General features: G+C 41.2%; 1 protein-coding gene across 11 annotated transcripts in view; it reads right to left on the bottom strand.

The window, feature by feature from the left end:
- The window catches only part of ERC2 (ELKS/RAB6-interacting/CAST family member 2), a 970,127-nt gene that overhangs the window by 427,149 nt on the left and 523,727 nt on the right, over window positions 1–19,251 (bottom strand). For all 11 annotated transcript variants that reach the window (XM_074403633.1, XM_074403639.1, XM_074403634.1 and 8 more), the window contains one exon: window positions 5,721–5,856. In XM_074403633.1, the coding sequence (XP_074259734.1) occupies window positions 5,721–5,856 (136 nt within the window). The remainder of the gene's footprint in view (window positions 1–5,720; window positions 5,857–19,251) is intronic.

Here is a 19,251-nt window from a genome sequence, read left to right as displayed (position 1 = left end):
TTGATTAAGGGTAAACCTCTCTTTTCCATAGAAACATATCGTGTTTGTATAGAAGGGCTGTATGAAGTGGAGGATTAGGTCAGAAATCCCCAGGAAAAAGCAGAAGACGTTTCTCAGAAGAAATATGCAAGTTACTGCACATTTGGAAAAACAAGTCATACTTTATTGGGAGGAAAGAAGAAAAACTCCGCATACAACAGTTTTATTTACATGATTTCATTTGGCTTCTTGGAACATTTCTAACAAATGGTTAGCTCCCAAATACATTGCACAGGATGTCTTGTCACCCCTGACAGTCTATGAGTTACTACAAAGAGTAATGACTTCAACTCAAGGCTACCAGAAACTGATTGTCAAATAAGATTTTCTGAGACTGCCTATAGGGACCTGCTACAACAAAAGCCGTTTTTTTTGGCTCGTGGGGGATTATAGTGTGAAAGAAAAACAAATGTCAAAATAAATCCCCAAGGAAAGAAAGCACTTCTGTGCCGACCCTCAGTCCTACTCATCAACATTCCTTGCCCTCTGCAAACTAACAAATACTTGAGTATTTCTCTTCGTCTGAAACCATGAACAGAGTCTGAAAAAATTAGATAAGGGTCAGTTCACATTTCAACAACGTGATAGGATATATCCATAACTTAATGGAACTTTCCAATCTCTACACATCAAGGCAGAAAACTGCAAAACAAATTAAAAAAAAAAAACACTTCACAGTGTTAAAAACAAATCATGAAGTTAAATTCTAATGAAAATTTAAACAAATGCGGATTGTCTTTTAAACCTAGGCTAGGATGACCTTCCTCATCCTTTCTATATGTTGAAAATGATGGCTGAAATGGAGCCTCCCTAAATCACTCTATACCATGCCTACCTAACAGCCATGAAAAACTAGGTACTAAATAAACTCATTTTGACAATGATGAATCTCTTAACTCTGCTGGTCAGGTTTCTTCTAATGGCAGTACTTAGGTAAGTGTACCATAACACATGAACATAGATCACAGTTAGAGTAACAATTTTAAGCCCAGGGAATTGAAAAAGAAATGAATTTTAACTTAGTGACTTGGAGAGATGAACATATAGATACGAAGCTTTAACAAAAATGCTGCTTAAGATATACATGTCCTTCTGCAAAGAAACAACTTAGCAAACCTTGGAAACTCCATAATGAACTATATGTTTTGCTGAAAGCTATGCATTTTTGAGGTTTATGTTGTTTGCTACACTTCCTCTGTTAGCTGATTCCAACTCTAATTGGAGGAGCAAAGTAAAGGAAGTCCCCTTGGAAAAAAGATATTGGCTGCACAGGTCTGCACAAATTAAAAAATAAAATTGTCTTTCTGGCTTTTTTTTAGAACTGTATTAAAAGGACAAGAATAAATGCAAACACTCATTTGCTTTTTAAAATGATCACACTTGGGTTTAACCACGGGCAGAGAAGAAACTTTACAGTTCCCTGGGAACCTATAATTTGGAAACGGAAGCACACAAGAACAGACTTTAGTTTTCAGGCAATAAATTGAAGAGAATTCTGCAGACATATAACAGAAAAGGAGCATAAAACATTGGCTTGTGCATTTTTTAGAAAGTTAGTTTATTAACTCGATAAGCTACACATGGAAAAACGCAGCCAAAATCTACAAGGATATCCACTGGGGTTTCAAATTGGCATATTTACTCAGCAAGAAATGGTTAGAGCTTAAAAAAAAAAAAGTGGTGGGGGGGAACCCCATTCTGGAAACGACAATTTAGTGTGAATCTCCGGAAAGACACCTTGTTGAAAAACCTCCATACGGGCTCTGATGGGACACACAGAAGCCCCAAGCCCCATGGTCAGACATAAATATCATGCTCCATAATCTGTGTTCTGGGGGAAAGCTCTAAAGAATTATACAAGAAAATCACAATCTTTCACATCCACCTTTCACACACAATTCAACATTAACTTGAAGAATGTTTTAATTTTCCTCCTTATTGCCCAAACTGTTTTTTAATGCTTTATTGGGAATTTTCATTTACTGGTATGAGTTCTATATCTGTATTACTCATCAGTATAAAACAGTTGCAAAGAATTTGTAGGTTGATATTCCCAATGGTCACTGTCTTCTATGATTAAAAGCTCATTATCGGTCTCTCTGGGAGAAAACTCCAGTAACTGAAGTTCACATATGTCAGGTACTGTCCTAGGTTCTTTCATAGACCTTATTTTGTTTAACCCACCCAGGGAGGCAAATATTGCAATCCCCATTTACAGATGAAGAAAGTAAGGGTCAGAGAGATTCTCTGCCGTACTCAAGGCCCTGAGCTAATAATAACAAGGGCCAGCATTTGAACACTGGCCAGTTCAACTCCATGGGTCTGTATCCTTCCCTTCCTGTTCTCCTTGTCAATGCTCCAAAAAATGATTTAAGAAGCTAAATCAAGAACACTCCCTATTCCTGTAGATTGTGGGTTATTTCTATGAGAAACAAAAATTCAAGGTATCTTCAAAGAAAATGAGGACTCAGGACAAATACTAAACTGCCACCTCTTTCCAATGGGTCAAGTTCAGCTAACTAGGGTGTACTCTTAGTCACTTTACTTATACCATGTAGACCCCACTGGAATCAGAGCACCAGGCTATGCAGCAGAGGCCACAATGGACAACTTATGTGCACGTATGCTTTACAGGATCCTGCAGTGTTTAAAAAATTCAACTAACTTTCTAAAACACGTAGATTTCACATACAAATTCCCATTTTATGGATTATCTTGGATAATCGTTAAGTCCTACCATGCTAGGCCCACCTTTACAGCAATGTTCAACCAGAGCTTAGTGGCCACTATGTCCTTAGATGAGTAAGGGTTCTTGCGTTCCTTATAGTGCGTTCCCCACTACCCTAAATTTTATCCACATACTAAGGTCACCCACAGCTGAAATTTTTCATTATGCATATGCTATTTTTCTTATAATAGAGAAATATTTGTCCAGGGCTTGTCTCTTTTGATAGACTGAGTGATGGGCCTAAATTCTTCACCTCTCCTTGTATCTACTCCTGTACAATGTTGTCTTTGTGAGTAGAATATACTTTTCCAATCTGTGACTTTGGCCAATGCAAAGAGTGAAAATCACAGTATCAGTTCAAGACTAGGCCTTATGAGGCCTTGAATATGTTTGCTTATTCTCTTGTGCCTCAGTAACTGTCATTAGAAGAGTTTTCCCTGGGTTGCTGACACGTCTGCAGCCCGACCCTCAGAATGCACATGTGTAACAGAGCTGTCCCAGCCACCAACACAGACTTGCAGTAAGTAGAAGAAGTTTCCAGCCAAGCCCACCCTAGACCAGCTGGGCCAGTCAGCCAACCTGCAAATCTGTAAGAATAAACTATTGGTACTATAAAGTCACTGCATTTTGGGGTGATTTGTTGCACAGAACAACATTAGTATGGCAACTGCTAACTGATGCATCTCTAACAAAAATAAACAATAAAAAAAACAGGCAGAAAGAACCAGACACCATTATTTTTCCTCCACACAAGGCTGTTTCTTATGTTAAAAGCCTAAACCCTGAAGGCATTTGAGTTTGTAATTTCTGTCAGAAAACTATAAACTTAAGAAATAAAGAAGACTGGACTTGTAAAATGCTTCATACTATGCTATATATCTCGGTTTGACTGAGGTAACACAGGTTTTGTCTATTGCCTTTTGTGTTCTGGTTTGAACAATAAAAAGCACAGTCACTCTATCTTCATTCAACTTTGTTTCCAACTTTCATACCAACTAGCTGAATCTCTTGGTGCTCGTCTTTGAAGCCTGATCTACTAGCTATTATTGTTGCAGGCAACACTCTACATTATTATTTTCTGGATGTAACACATGTTGGGTTAGTTGAAATCATGAAGCCAGTGTATCCAACTGTTACCAAATGCTAGTGTGAAACAAATCAAAATTAGCAGGTGCCAATGCCACAACCACCAACCAGCCAAGCCAAATGCTGGTTGACTGACATTTAAAAGGCTTAACAGGCTAACTTATAAAGAGGAAATGCTCAAAACAACAGCAATATTAAAACAATCAGTGCCTCCTGAAAGTTTTCAAAAGGCAGTAGTTACTACATCTGAGCACATCTGCTTAACAATACAGGAAAGTGGGAGGTTTACTCTCTATTAACCTTAACCAGAGACATTTTCATCAAAATTAATCATGATTACTTTTTATTGCATTTCAAATGCTATCCTTTATTTGGGGTGGTCAGGAATGCAACTAAGCAATTCCAGACCATGCTATCTTTTATGAGTAGGGCTGTGAGGTAGTTATCAAGGCCCCTTATGAAAATATTGCTATACAAAAGTTCATGGGCCAAAACAAGACATTAATTTCCATAACTAAATGTGTCCTTAGAAAAGAAAAAATTACCACCTATAGAAAAGATAAAAACTTTGATACTCAACGCATATCAGATTAGAACTATAGAAATACCTCTGCGTATAGCAGACAAATCATTTTTAATGTTTCATTTGCCTTTTCCTTGTTATTATAACAACTGTTAGTCATGAACACTTATTTTGGGCATAGTCTGTGCCAAGTACAATTCTAAATTATTTATATGCCTTGACTGTTTAACCCCCATGACTACTCTGGAGCAGATGCAATTATTATTCTTATTTTATAGAGTAGCACACCATAGGAAGGTCCTCTTTTAAGTTCGGGGCCCACCTCCTATTGTCTCACAATTCAGTGAACACTCCAAATCAGGCAACAGTGTCAAGAGGCTTCAGTGACACCAGAAAACATGTCTAGGACACAGAGAGACAAAAAAAATCCCCCAAATATTAACTAGTATCTATGTGCCATGCTTTATGCAAGATATTTCCTTGTATTTCCTACTCTGGAATAATTATTGATTTCTCTTTTGGCCAATTAAAAAGATGAATTATGAGTACATATTGAAATTATCTAACTTTTCCTGTCTCCAAGGAGGAAACCTAATATATAACTAGAGAAAAACACTAATTAATAACCAAAATTTAACATGAACTCCAGCCAGCTTGAACTGCTCTGTTTAAAGGCACACTGGAATAAATAAAGAAACTTCAAAGCAAATGCCCTATTTTAGCTTGAACGTTTTATTAAGTACATGGGGAGCACTCCTTCGCCAAAAATAAGGAAGGTTAATGAGGAAAAAGTGGTGTTTCCAGTGAGTTGGTTTGTTTCTAAGATAGAGCTGTCCATTGAAAGATAACCATATTCACGGAGAAGACAGAATAATGATCTGTGTCTGAGGCTCACAGTCTTGAACAAAACAAACTGGATTTGTAAACTGTCTGGGATCAGCTGAATGTATCCTCACCCAAATACCTTCTGTGATAATACACACACATTTGCCTTCTTCTATTTCGAAAACAATTTAAATATAAATTGTAAAGGAAGACATTTCTATGTTTTAAATTTCTTGCCAACTATATAAATGCAGCCCTTGCCTTTTTAAGGTGAGGTACAGGAACCAAAAGACTCTGCACTGTATTTCTAGGCTATACCATAATTGGCTTTTAATTCTGAAAATGATGACCCACCCCGGGAAAGACCTACTGGGTTCGTTGGGCACACACTGTTAGTTCTAGACCCAGGGCAAAGGCAAGTCCACCATTTCTGTGCGTATTTTCTGGCAACAAGGGTAACGTTTCTGAGAGAGTCCATCTCTAGTTATTTAGAGATTAAGAAGAGAAGCCTGTCCTTACCTGCAAATGCTGTGAGTTGTCAGCCATGCTATCTTCTCGCCTGCGGACTTCTTCTAATAACTGAGCATTCTTCTTCTTTTCCAACTGTTGATTGTGCTTGAGGTTGGCCACCTTCTTATTCTGATCTTTCATATGCCTGAGAAAAGTCAGCACAGCTTGGTTAAATTCAACCACTGGAAGATCGTATGTTATCACAAATAGACTCAGGAAGTACTAAGCATAGGATATCTGGATATGGGCTCGGGAAAAAGATACTTCTGAATAATCCACTCATTCAGTTACAAATATGTATTGAGTATCCACTTAATGTGAGGTTCCAGGATGGCACTCGGGCTGCAGTGGTCAATGAGACAGGTATAATCTTCACCCTCATGGAGCTTAGAGGCCAGTAGACAAGACAGACAAGTACCAAGGAGACACAATTTAGGTTTCTTAACATTGAAGGAAACAAATAGCATGCTGCGAGAGATGGTGATGTGCGTGTGTGGACAGGTGGTAGGTAGACTGGAAGTAGATGTCTTTTTATGCTGTGGCCAAAGAAAGCCTCCCAAACAAAGTGAGAGCTAACCAAGAGAAACACCAGTGGCAGAGCTCCCAGGCAGAGAGAACAATTTGTTTAATTCCCAAGGCAGGAGAGAAGAAACTGGAAGGCTGCAGTGAGGCTAATCCAGGAGAGGATGTGCGTGGAAGACGGGACGGCACAGGTAGGCAGGGCCGAGGCACATAGGGCCTCTGGTCCATGATAGGGCATTAATTTTCTTCTAAGTGGTTGCTGTTCTAATTATTATTATTCTTCTTTTGGATCATGTTCTTCTTCTGAGATCATAATCCATTACTTTGATTTTAAAATAACAATTACGAGGCTCCAATCAAATACACTGTCATCACTTAGCTCAAACACAATAACAGTTTGGCTAATCATAATGTTAAATAAGGCTCTGGGGCTTGGAGTAAAAGTTCTTAATGAATCTACAGCATGTCAAAGTACAGAATCATAAAGTGATCAAGTGAGTAAAAGACTAAGGATAAAGAATGGGTTAAAGAAAACAACAATGGGAATTACGAGCTTAATGTGGACTATTGCACCAGAAGCGTTTAGCAAAACATTCCACAGATTTAGGCAACCATGTCCACAGCAGCTATAATAAATCTAATCCAACACACGAGGAGGTAGGAGGGCAGTATGGAGGGTTTGGGAGCAGTGACCACAAGAGGAGGGATGAGCAACAGAATCATTTGGGGTCCTTCTGGATCCCTTTCCCCCATACCACAGCCTTGCCATGTTAGCCACTGTTACTGAGCCCTGACTCTGTAACAAACATACTGAGAATCACTGCTCTTTTGAAAATGTAAACGAGATGAGAACTAGATGATAAACAGCAAACGTGAAATTGAAGCAATTAAAATAAAATGAAAACTGCTCTCCACAAGAAACTTTTATTTCTAGTCCTCATAAATTATATACTCCCCTACTCTCTCCCATTCCAAGTAAATGAAGCACAAGAGCATTGTTTACTTAGTCGAATCATATTATCTAGCACTAACAGTATACTGCCTGCTAATAAAGAGTTTGAGGGTGCAGTGGCTCATGCCTGTAGTCCTAGCTACTCAGGAGGCTGAGGCAGGAGGACTGCTTGAGCCCAAGAGTTAGAGTCCAGCCTGTAAAACATAGCAAGGCCTCATCTCTAAAACATACACACACATACACTACATATATATACACATACACACACATATATGTGCATATATATATATATATATATTCTGAACACTTTGGTTTCTTATATTTACACTAACTGAGGCCATGATTTAAATATTATTGGTAGCACTTAATAGGAGGATATAAAGTCTGATAGAATAATGATCTTCTTAGTCTTTAAATTACATAATTTTTGTCTAATATTTCCCCATTTTTACCTGATACAGCAATGTATACACATGAAATCACCAAGTCAAACTTGCATACGAATCCACTTGGAGGAAATGATCTTGTGGTTACTATAAAGATGGCAAGAATGACCTCTTGCTTTCTAATTGAATGAGGAGACCATATTTCCAAAGGCCATACTAACCCAGGGCAGGCACATTTTCCAGTTCCTTAGGAAATAACGGCAGAGCTCAGTAACAGAATGTAATGGAGAGGTCAGTATGATTCATGTGATTGTTTAATTAGTGGGCATTTTTATAAAGAAATAATTTTATTACTTTACACTGTTAAATAGAACCAACTGATACAAGTCCCCCTGCCCCAAGTATGGGTGCAAATACAGATTATTATTACAAAACTCTTTTGCATAGTGAAAGAACTCCTGCAAAGTTCTTGGAATAGTCTGAACACAGAGACCTTATTTTCAGGGATACTGCAACGTTTTTCTCAATCCCAAACAAGAAAGCAAATTCCAAACCCACATGTCCCTTAAAGCTTCCTGAATTAAGAATGAGTGCCTAAGAAAAATGGGGAACTGAAGTTTTGACATTGTGCTGGAGGCCTATCTCCAGCCATTCCTTCAAACACTCCGTTATTTAAGACCACCAGTGATTGATAAAGGAAAGTTGGATTTTGAATAGCCCTGCTTAGGATTTGAGCCAATTCGAGACATGCAGGGCAAGGTGATGAGAATGATCATCTTGTCTTTGTACATGGAACTATCAATAGCTACATATAAAGTGTGTACACTCCCCTGAAGTAGTGCCATGGTTTTCAAAGATATTTCTAGCAGTCGAAGGCTTTCTGCTACTTAACGCTTACTTGAAAGTCAAAAAGGAAGAGAAGAATTGCTCTGGAACAGGTAGGAAAGAAGTAAGGAATGGAGTGGAACAGGTAAGCAGAGCTTCACTACCAGACAACTCCTCTCTCAAGTGCTTCTCAGGGAAGCCCTAAGGCTACCTGAAACACAGGTTAAAATGGCAATTTATGAGTGAGGCAGGCAGAGGAGTCATGAAATTTAAAAATACTAGATCTCTAAGAGAAGAGAAAATGCCCCCGCAGATGCTCAGTGAAAAAATGACCACAGTAATTTTTGCTAGCAACAACTATAGCATTTGTAAGAATAAAATCTATAAGGGACCTATCAGTCTCCACATGTTCCCCTACCTGCAGAAGAACACTCACACTGATTCAGTGCAGCTTTCAAATGTCTCCAAAATCTAAAAGGTAAGACCCCTGGTTGTGAAGACTGCTATACCTTCCTGCTATCCTGCCCCAGAAGCAAGTGTCACTGTTTACCAAACCACCAACCCCTTGGCAAGGCTCTGCCAGAAACTGACCTGCTCTATGATTTAAAAAAAAAAAGGTTGTTTGGGATGAATTTTTTCTCCAGAAAAACCAGCATGAAAAATATATGTAAAATGCAAATTTTAAAAAGATAAAAACAATTATGGCAAAAGAAGTGTTTGGAAAATACAGTGGTAAGTTTAGTTTTCAATGTTTAACTTAAATGTACTGGTTTCATAAAACAAGGCATGTCACTTTTCAAAATCCAGTCACCATCAAGGAACTTGCATTAAATTAAAAATTTCCAACAAGTGTCAAGGTCAACAATGACTACCATATTAAGAAAGCATGTCAGAGAGAACAGAATCCTGCCATTTTCACTAGAATAATCTGTCAAATTCTAAGAATAAAATATTCTCTAACTTGCTGGTGAGAATGTGTCAGACTCTGAGACCTCTAGAATTACACAGCTAGGAGTGCAGGACAGGAGAATCATATGTTTTTCCAAGTGCATGTGCCCAAATATTTGCAAAACAAGGAAAAAAATCAAAATTTCTTTTAAAATCTCAATAGAAACAAAAACATGCCACTTTTTTACCCATCTGCCCTGAAAAACCTTTAAAGATTGGTAATATTCATTGTTGGAAAGGATGCAGGAATGTAGTTCTCATATGGGTCAGGAAAAGTGTAATTACCAAAAGTATTTTTGGAAATCAATTTAGTGATTTCCACCAAAGCATTGATTCCTTTTGCCCAAGAATACCCTTCTTCAAGGAAAATAGCCTACAAAAGTGCTTGCACAGTGCAAACATATGTATGCATATATATACACAAACATTTCCATTACGACTGTAAAAGTAAAAATTTGAAAATTGCCTAATCATCTATCAGAAGGAAACTGAAGAAATTAAGTATATTCATAATATAAAATTAGGCTAGCTAAAAAGATTAAGGCAAAATGCAGTACGGACATGGAAAACCCTTCAGGATATATTGTTACTCAAAAAAGAAAGCAGGTAGCAGAAATAAAGTAAGACAAATAGTCTGATGTTATTTATGTTAAAATATGAATGCCTATTTGGATGTATAAAGACACACATGCATGTAAATGGAAACTCCACACCAGTCCATAAAAACAGTGGTAGTAACGGAAGAAGAGGATAGGTTTGGGAGGAAATGAGATCTTCCATTTACACTGTATGGGTGTGTATGTGCCCGTGTGTGTATGTGTGTGTGTGTGTAAGTGGAGCATAAATACATACAAGAAGATGCATAAATATTAGGCATACAAGTCAAAGGTTTTTGACAAATCAAAATAAAGAGCATGCTACCACCTAGCCTCATGGCCCTCCCCTCTTCCCAGAAGTGAGCACCATTCTAATCTTTATCTATATGGATTTGTTTTGCTTGCTCTTGAACTTTATATACATAGAATCAGATGGTACATATACTTTTGTATCTGACTTCTTTCACTTGGCATAAAGGTTTAAGATTTATTCATATTGTTGTATTAGGTCATTGCTTCTTAGTGCTGAGTACTATTCCATTATATAAATACACTATAGTTTGAGTAGCTATTTCCTTGTTAATGGATATTTGAGCTGTTTCATTTTCTTTTACTGTTAAGAATAAAGTTGCAATGAACATTCTTATGCCAGTCTTTTTGTGTATATATGCATTCATTTCTCTTGGACAAATAAGTGGATATATGTTTAACTGCAAGTGTAAAATGGTAGAATCCCACGAAAGACTATTTCCTGGCCATATGAATCTTCTAAGGACAGCAGTGGCTAATAGCATAAACCTTGGAACCAGACGGCCTGGGCTTCCAATAGAAGTCTGCCATTTCTAGCTGTGTGGCCATGGGCAAACTTCCTAACCTAACCTTTGTTCCTCAGCTTCTTCACATATAAAACAAAAACAATAACTGTATCTAACTCACAGAGTGATTGTGAGGGGTTGATGAGTTAGTACTGGTAAAATGCTTAGAACAGACCACAGCATGTTCACTGTTTCACTCTTAGCATACCATAAGAAGAGTGTAATCAAGTCTTGTGCAATATTGTGCACACATATTTAGTGCCTTGTTATCCATTTCAGAACAGCAGGTATTCCAAATACCTCAAACAACAGACTTCAGAATGCATTATTGAATGCTTTATGTCACACGTTTAGCTCTCACTTGTGCTTTCCTTAATAATGGATGAGTTACATTCCTAGCAAGTTATCCTAATAGAAGCATTGCAGGAAGCTCATGACAACCATGGGTAAGTAAGCTGGGTTCCTGCAATGACTGCTCAAGTAGCTGGGCCACACACACACAATGGAAGCTGACAATGCACATTGCATGCGGACTTTCCGATAATAGAAGCTTTTACTTGTAACCACTGAGATGATTCCATTTTTTTAGGTTTGTAAATACCATTCAGTACTCCAGCAAAGCTATAAATTTTAGAAAGCTTTCATAAATACTCTAAGGATTTTTTATAGCAAGTATAAATGTGCCAAATGTCACGAGCATGATGTCCTTTCCAGGAAGAGAAAGGATATGGCCTGCTATGGCAATTCAAACCCAACTCTCTTCCCAGCAAAGAGTCAGAAGCCACACCAAGGTCTTAAGACTTAGCTCCAGGACAAGCCAGATCTCGTGGACTTTGCACCTCACGGCAGCCTCTCAAGAACAGCGCAGCTGTTTGGCTACTAGCTTTGATCATGGTCAACTCCGTAAGTCCTTGTCAAAGCCATGCAGCAGGATGTCCAAGCCCACATCCCCACATTTTCTGCCTTGGCTTCCCTCCTTGCTTTATTCTTCCTCCTCTCCCTAACAATGGCCCTTGCTCTCTGAAAGTGAGTACCATCATGTCTTCCACTTCCTCTGTGGTGCTTGGGGCTACACAAGGACCCAGAGACAAAGCCAACCTCGGTTAAATCTCACAATGCCAGCATACTAGAAAAAGACATCATTTGTCATTTACCAGGCCAGCAGGACACATCCAGAACCTGAAAACGTAGCGTAAGATAGCTAAAGAAAAGTATCAAAGGGAGTGTTCAGATTTGAAGACTTGAGAAGTAGAACTTCCTAGGGGCAAAGACAATTTTAGCCTCTGCCTTATAGCATCAGGCTCCACTAGCAAAACCCTCCTTGGGGAAGATGTTCCTATTCCTTGCTCAGCCTGATAATCGTATGTGACCAAGGGGGCCGAAAGGCAGTGCAGTAAGACGCCCAAGATCAAGGACTTTGTTCCAGGTCAGCTGCATTCTTACTGCAGCAATATTCCTTACCAAGTCTGTGACCCTGGCCAAGTTACCTCATTAGGGAATGGGGACATTAAATGATTTAATAAATCTAAGGCCCTTAAAATAGTTCCTGGCACACAGTGAGTGCTTTATAAATGACAGTGTCACAGGATCCTTAGGGTATTGTTTTGCCAGCTGGAAACCTCTGTGGCCAGCAAAACCCCTGCTTGGGTTTTGCTTGCACCCACAAACAAAATGGGTTTGTTCCAACCATGTGGCCCAACAGGCTGGTCTCAGCTCATACTACCATCCCGGATCCCATGCCTGCCAAGGGCAAGCCAGGCATGGAGTGACGAGGGGTGTGTAGCAAGCATGGGGTCAAGCTACTGCATGTAACCAGGTGTGCCAGCTGCAGTGGGGTGGGCAGCTCCAGGTGCCTGCCCTGTGTGAGGCTGCCCCTAGACCAGGTATACCACAAGTAACTTCCATTGCAGGCACCAGGGAACGCGGTGGTACCCGGAAGCTTGGAGATACCGGGAATCGCAGAGCCCCAGAGAGGGTGTCACCACCCTGGCAAGGGGAGAGCCTAGGTCTGGGCTTCCCAAAGGGCCACAGCTCTTCTCTCCTTCTCACCGCCCACTATGTGGTGAGCAGGGGATGTGTTTCAGTCCTGTTTCTATTACAGCTCTTTCAGTCTCACCATTAGTGGGTCCCAAGTTCTTGTTCTGCTGCCAGGAAGAATGAAGTAGATGGACAACTGGAAGGTGAGCAAGGTGAAGAGCTGCTTCACCAAGTGACAAAACAGCTCTCAGGAGACCCAAAATGGGTAGCTCCTTTCCACAGGCAGGTCATCTTGATGAGCGTTCAGCTCTCAGCAGAGAGGAGACTCGTGGTAGGTAGCTCCTATCTACAGACAGGTTGTCCTGAAGAGTCGAGGGAATCTGAAGTGGGTACTCTTCCCGTAGCTGGCAGACCCAACATCAGTGTGTGTCTTAATGAGTCCAGGGTTTTTATGGGCTCAGAAGGGAGAAAGTGCATGCTGATTGGTCCATGGGTGGCCATGGGCAGGCCCAGAAAAGGCATCATAAGTTCTCATTCCAGGCTTCAGATTCCAACCAGACAGGGAGCCCAGCCCCCAGGCTTCAATTTTTCCCTGGCTTGAAGGTGGGGCTTCACCAGGGATCTGTCCCTTTCTGCCCAGAAACCTGTCTGCCTCCTGCCACCATCAACATGCTGTCCACAGTGCTCAAGATATTCATATAAAGGGGTGCCTGCAGGCCCATGCCAAGCTGCGCTCAGCACCTCTGGCCTCCCGCTTGTTCTTGCCAGCACCAAAGTCCAGAGGGGGCCAAGGCGACAGGAAGCTGGAGTGTCAGTGCTGTCTTGAGCATGTGCGCACCTGGCCAGGTTGCGGTAGCACCCTGGCCTGGCCACAACTTTGCTCTATACAGGAGCAGCCACCAGAATTGGGAAGAGGACAGGGAGAAAGAATAGGCACTTCTGAGCATGTGGGCACTGGGGGCTTCCCAGACCCTAAGAGCACAGGGATGCATGGGTCCGGAGCCACAGCTGGGCAGCTGCAGCTGTGCACGGGAGTGGGGGTTCTCGCTCTGTCAACTTAGTAGAGAGCAGGGCTCCAGCCTGTTCTTGGATCCCTCAGGACCCACAGAGCACACAACCCCAGCCGTGCCTCCCCAGCTGCAGCTGGTATGGGTATCTTCGCTCCTTGTTGGCAGCCACTCCAGATGGGCCACTGCCGCCATCAAGAGACTGATCCTCTTGTCTCAACCTGCTTCTAGAGCATTTATCCACTGTCCCACTAAACTCATCATTGACTTTCTCACCTGAGCCAAGAAAGCCTTGGGAACAATCTTAGCAAGTTACACAGTGGGAAGTCACAATTAGCAAGAGAAGGGTTTATTTTCCTGGTAGCAATTTTACTCTGGGGGACGTTCTGAAGGGCTGATTCCTTCAAACATTCTCCCATATTCTGATCCTGAAACCTCCCCCAAATATGGATATACTTATGGAAGCAGCAACAATGTTTCCCTGTTTGCACTCCTGTGCTGTATATCCATATTTGGGGGAGGTTTCAGGATCAGAATATGGGAAATTTCATACCACCTCAAATGTGAATGAAACCCAGCAACTGAAACCCAGTGCTAAGAGATGGTAGAGCCTACTTGGGAAGACCCCAGGGATGGAGAGCGGAGAGATCATGGGTTACTGCAAATGTCCTCCTGCCTCTCCTGATGGACTTGGTAGGATTGGCATGAGCCCATAGGAAACCCCAAGGGAAAAGGAAAAGCAGCTTTCTCATCTTCTTGAGAACTCAATGTTCAATCCACAGGCATCTGATAATAAGATGTTCTTCCTCGTGAGCAGACCACACACAGACGTCAGGGCCACATGATTAACTAACAAGTCTGGCCCTGATTTACTATTTACCAAATACATTTCTTATCACTTGGCCTCCCAGCTAGGTCTGGTGAGCCAGAGAGTACAGGGTGATCATGTAGGTCTGAGAATAGTGATCCTGGGATGGTTATTTCTCATATTCTTAAGCACTGAATATTTTGTCACATTATACATCCCTCTCACTGTAGACTGGACGATATGCTCAGGATTCCCGGCCCACTGGTCAAAGCTGGTGGCAGATACAGCTCCAGGAGGGTCCAAAGCAGGGTTCCTCTACCATCTGTGCCTGCCTGAAAATATCTCCTGCTTCAGTATGTTGTGGATCTACATATCCATCTCGTGCTTCAAAGCCCTGCCCAGAGCCAACAGCGCAGGAGTGCAAACAGGGAAACATTGTTACTGCTTCCATGAGAGCTAAGGCCAGCATCACATTTTGCCTGGACCACATCTCTCTTCTCTCCTCCCTGGTCTCCTTGCTTCCACTCTTACTTCCTTTTTCATCCATTCTCCACCCAACAGCAAGACTGGCTGTTTTAAAGTAAGTCCGATCACGCCCTTGTTGGCATACAACCTTCCAACAGTTTCCCTTTTCCTAAAGAATAAACCTGCACACCTGTGAACTTTGCTGGCCAGTCTCATCCCACACCACTCTCACCGTTAGCCCCAGAATCAGGAATTTGGCCTCCTTTCAGTTGCAATACCACGGCAGCTCCTTCCCACCAGAAGGTATAGGCACAGACTATTCTCCCCGTTGGATTCCTCTCCATGGCCACCACTCCTCCCACAACTGACTTTTACCCTTTAAGTCTCTCAGCTGAAATAACGCCCCCTCAGAAGGCCCTTTTCTGGGCATCGAATGCAAGGATGCCCCTCCTATCACAGAATCTCTGACAGCACTCCATGTACTTGCTTCACAGCACTCAGCCAATTTATAATCATGTATTTATTTACGTTTTGAATTCCTTATGGACTATTCTACCACCTATTATTCCAGACAAGCAGGAATCCATCCCCAGACATTCACTGGAGTGAAGGAATGAGTCCTATCCATGTACTCTCTGGCCCAAGCTACCATCATCTCCAAGTTGGATGAGGAAGCTGGCTCTAACTGTTCACCCAATCCACTCTCTGTAGGGAAGCAGAAAGTAGACAAATTGATTCTAACTTCCTCCCTGGAAAAACTTTTCAATGGATCTCCACTACCTACAAAAACATCCATGTGTCGGCCGGGCACGGTGGCTCACGCCTGTAATCCTAGCACTTTGAGAGGTTGAGGAGGGTGGATCACTTTGAGGTCAGGAGTTCAAAACCAGCCCGGCCAACATGGCAAAACCCCATCTCTATTAAACATACAAAAATTAGCCAGGTGTGGTAGTAGGCACCTATAATCCCAGCTACTCAGGAGGCTGAGGCAGGAAAATCACTTGAATCCTGGTGGGGCAGAAGTTACAGTAAGCCGAGATCACGCCACTTCACTCTAGCCTCAGCAAAAGATCCATGTGTCTTCACATTGACATCTACCAGATCTAACTCCTCCATGCAAGTCTTATCTCAACCTACTCTCCCAAGCTACACTGGTTTTCCATTTGCACCCTGACATGCCAAGTCCTGCTGTCCTCAGGGTTTCTGAACAAGTGGTTTCCTCTTCTAGAAACTGTTTACCTCACCCTCACCCTGCCCCTTCCTTCATCACTGATAACTCGCATGTATTTTCTCTCCCCAGTATAAACATGACGCCCTCTGGAAGCTGTCTTGGCCTATCGAGAAACTTAGGTCCTCCTGTTACTAACTCCCAAATCATACCATCCCTGCCTTGCCATGAACTTGGCATACTTCTGATCCTTTCTTGTCTTCCTTGTTCTGCTATAGGCACCTCTGCACAGTGACCACACTTATCCTCTTGCCTTCTCTACACTAACAGCTAGCACGATGCCTAATCCATTGTCATCAACAGGTCTCTACTGGTAACAATATAATAATGCCTCTACTTTGTCATGTAGTATAAAAGTAGCCACAGACAACATATATACTAACAGGCATGGCTGTGTTCCAATAAAACTTTATTTGCAAGAACAAGTAGCAGGGTCAGATTTGGCCTGTGGGCCAGAATTTGCTGAACCCTGGTCTGGAACATGAGGCAATAATCATCATAGCTGCAAATGCTCATATTACTTACTCTGTGACATCACATGATGGGCTCTAGGCACCTTACCTACATTAACTTACTTAATTCTCGCAACAGCCTTACTAGGTGGGTGCTATTTGTTTATTCCTTTTGCAGATGAAGGAACAGTTGAAAGTTACAGAGCTAGTGAGTATCAAAGCCAGGATTCTCAATCATTCTGGCTCCAAAGACTATCTACAACTCTTAGTCTCTGTGCTATGCCAACCACCTATGCAGAATGCTGCAGAGTTCCTTTCCACCACTATCCTGCTTTCTCTTCCCCAAAGCAACCCTAAAAGCTCTAAGGTGCACAAATGAGAAATCTCAGGATACTATACCTGTTCTATAGTTAAGCCACTTAAAGACATACCACTCCAGACTTCATAGGACACCCCTGGCTGGTAGCTTGGGTGATTATTAAAGAACTAGATACAGATCAGGTCATTATTTGGGAATATTAGCTTTCCACAAGAAGAGCTTAAGGATGGACTGTGAAGTTTCAACAGCTTAAATGTCACTGTGCAGCAACAGTTATTGAAATGAGGACCCAACTATGAAGCAACCAGGGAATCTTGCAATTTCCCTGTTAATTTCCATTCTCTGAACTCATTAATCTCAAGGTGATCACGTTTCGAACAAATTGTAAGGTTTTATGGATGGATACAGTCCCACAAGCAGAAACATGTATTGTACTTCACATCGTGGAACCTAAGTATATCATAATGAGTTTGGTTCTTCTTCCTGTACAAACAGACTGAATCTGAGACAAAGAGTTTGGAGATAACAAAACAAGTGAAGGTAAAAACAGAAGCTCAACAGAACCTTTTCTTTTTGTAAGAGAAGGACAAAAGGGCAAGGACAATACAGATATCAGGTAACAGATTTGAGGACAGAGCTTCAGGACCAAAGGGGCAAACCCAAGACAGGGCAAGACACAAGATTGAAAATCCTGCCCTGTCCCCACCTCATATCTCCACTTGGCACATCATTTACCTCTTTTCAAATTAAAAAATGGAATCCGGACACTTTAAAAACAAAACATTCATATAATTGCCACAATTCCATGGAGTACTGTATCATTCTAAAAGCCTACGACGCCACTGTTAGACACAGGCACATTAGGGCCAATTTGGTAGGGTGTCAGCTGTATTTACAGTTTGGAGCAATATAAAAACATATGGAAACTGTGAAAATTGACCCCCCAGGGTCTAATGTTGGAGGAAACCAACATTCCACAGTCTGGCCAGAGGTTGAGGGCGATTTGCCCAGACAATATACAGCCAAGGCAGCCTATGAGCACAAGGGGCACTTCGAGTATGCAAGACCTATTTTTATTGCATCCAATCTGAAATTGGGCTGCAGCGGTCCAGACATAAAATAAAATGGAGGTGTAAGAAGATAAAAATCTTACATGATGATTTTCCAAATTAGCATATGGAAGTAATGTATTGGAGTTTATATTATTTGCTATCAGAAATTAATTTTAAAACATTGTTAAATAATAAAAGCATCCTCCATTTTCAAATGTTAGAGTATGTATCAGATGCATGCTAAGCACTGTCAAAATATAATCTCAGATAAATGAAACAACATCCTTACATGGAGGGCACTTTACCCCCATTTTACAGATGAAGAAGAGGTTTAGAGAGGCTACATAATATACCAAACATCATACAGTTAAAAACTTAGGAAAGTAGAATTTGAACTATTGTTTTGATGCTGCCAAAGATCATAGCATCTATTATGCTATATAGCCGTAATAAAATATTATTGTACATTACTGACGCCTTTGCCACAAAAGTAAATGGAACATACTAACTAACTAGGCCTAGACATTTCCTTTTGAAAGTTACAATCTTTTTTTTCTTTTTTTCTATGAGGTAGGCAAAGCACCAGCTGCAATAAAGCAAGTTATATACTCTTTAGGATCTGGTCTGAGATGTGGCTTATTGGACCAATCCAAAGATAATTTGGACCAGCACCAAATTAGATTTATATTGCTGCATAACAAATTCCCACAAACTTAGCAGCCTAAACCAACAATTATTTATTATCTCACAGCTTCTGTGGGTCAGAAGTCCAGGCACAGCTTAGTTGGTCCCTCTGCTCATGGTCTTACCAGGCTGAAATCAGGATATCAGCCAGACTGCAATTCTCATCTATAGGCTTCACTGGGGAATAATGTGCTTCCAAGCTCATTCAGGTTGTTGGCAAGATTCCTTTCCTTGCAGCTCTATGCCTGAGGTTCCCAGCTTTTAACTGGGTATTAGCTAGAGGCTGAAGGCTTCTTTCAGGTCTGAAAGGCCACCCAAAGTTCCTTGCCATGTGGCCCTCTACCTAAGCAGTTTGTAACATGGCTGTTTTGATTCTCTGAGGCTAGCAGGATAATCTCTTCAGTCTGCTGAGATTAAGTTTTATATAATATAACATATCATGGCAGTGGTATTCCATCACCTTTGCTGTGTGACATACCCTATTCAAGGGAATGTTATCCATCA

This window comes from Saimiri boliviensis, chromosome 8 (genome assembly GCF_048565385.1).
Source record: "Saimiri boliviensis isolate mSaiBol1 chromosome 8, mSaiBol1.pri, whole genome shotgun sequence".
NCBI lineage: Eukaryota > Metazoa > Chordata > Mammalia > Primates > Cebidae > Saimiri > Saimiri boliviensis.
The sequence above is the reverse complement of the archived record's forward strand: the minus strand, read 5'-3'. Positions and strand labels throughout refer to the sequence as shown.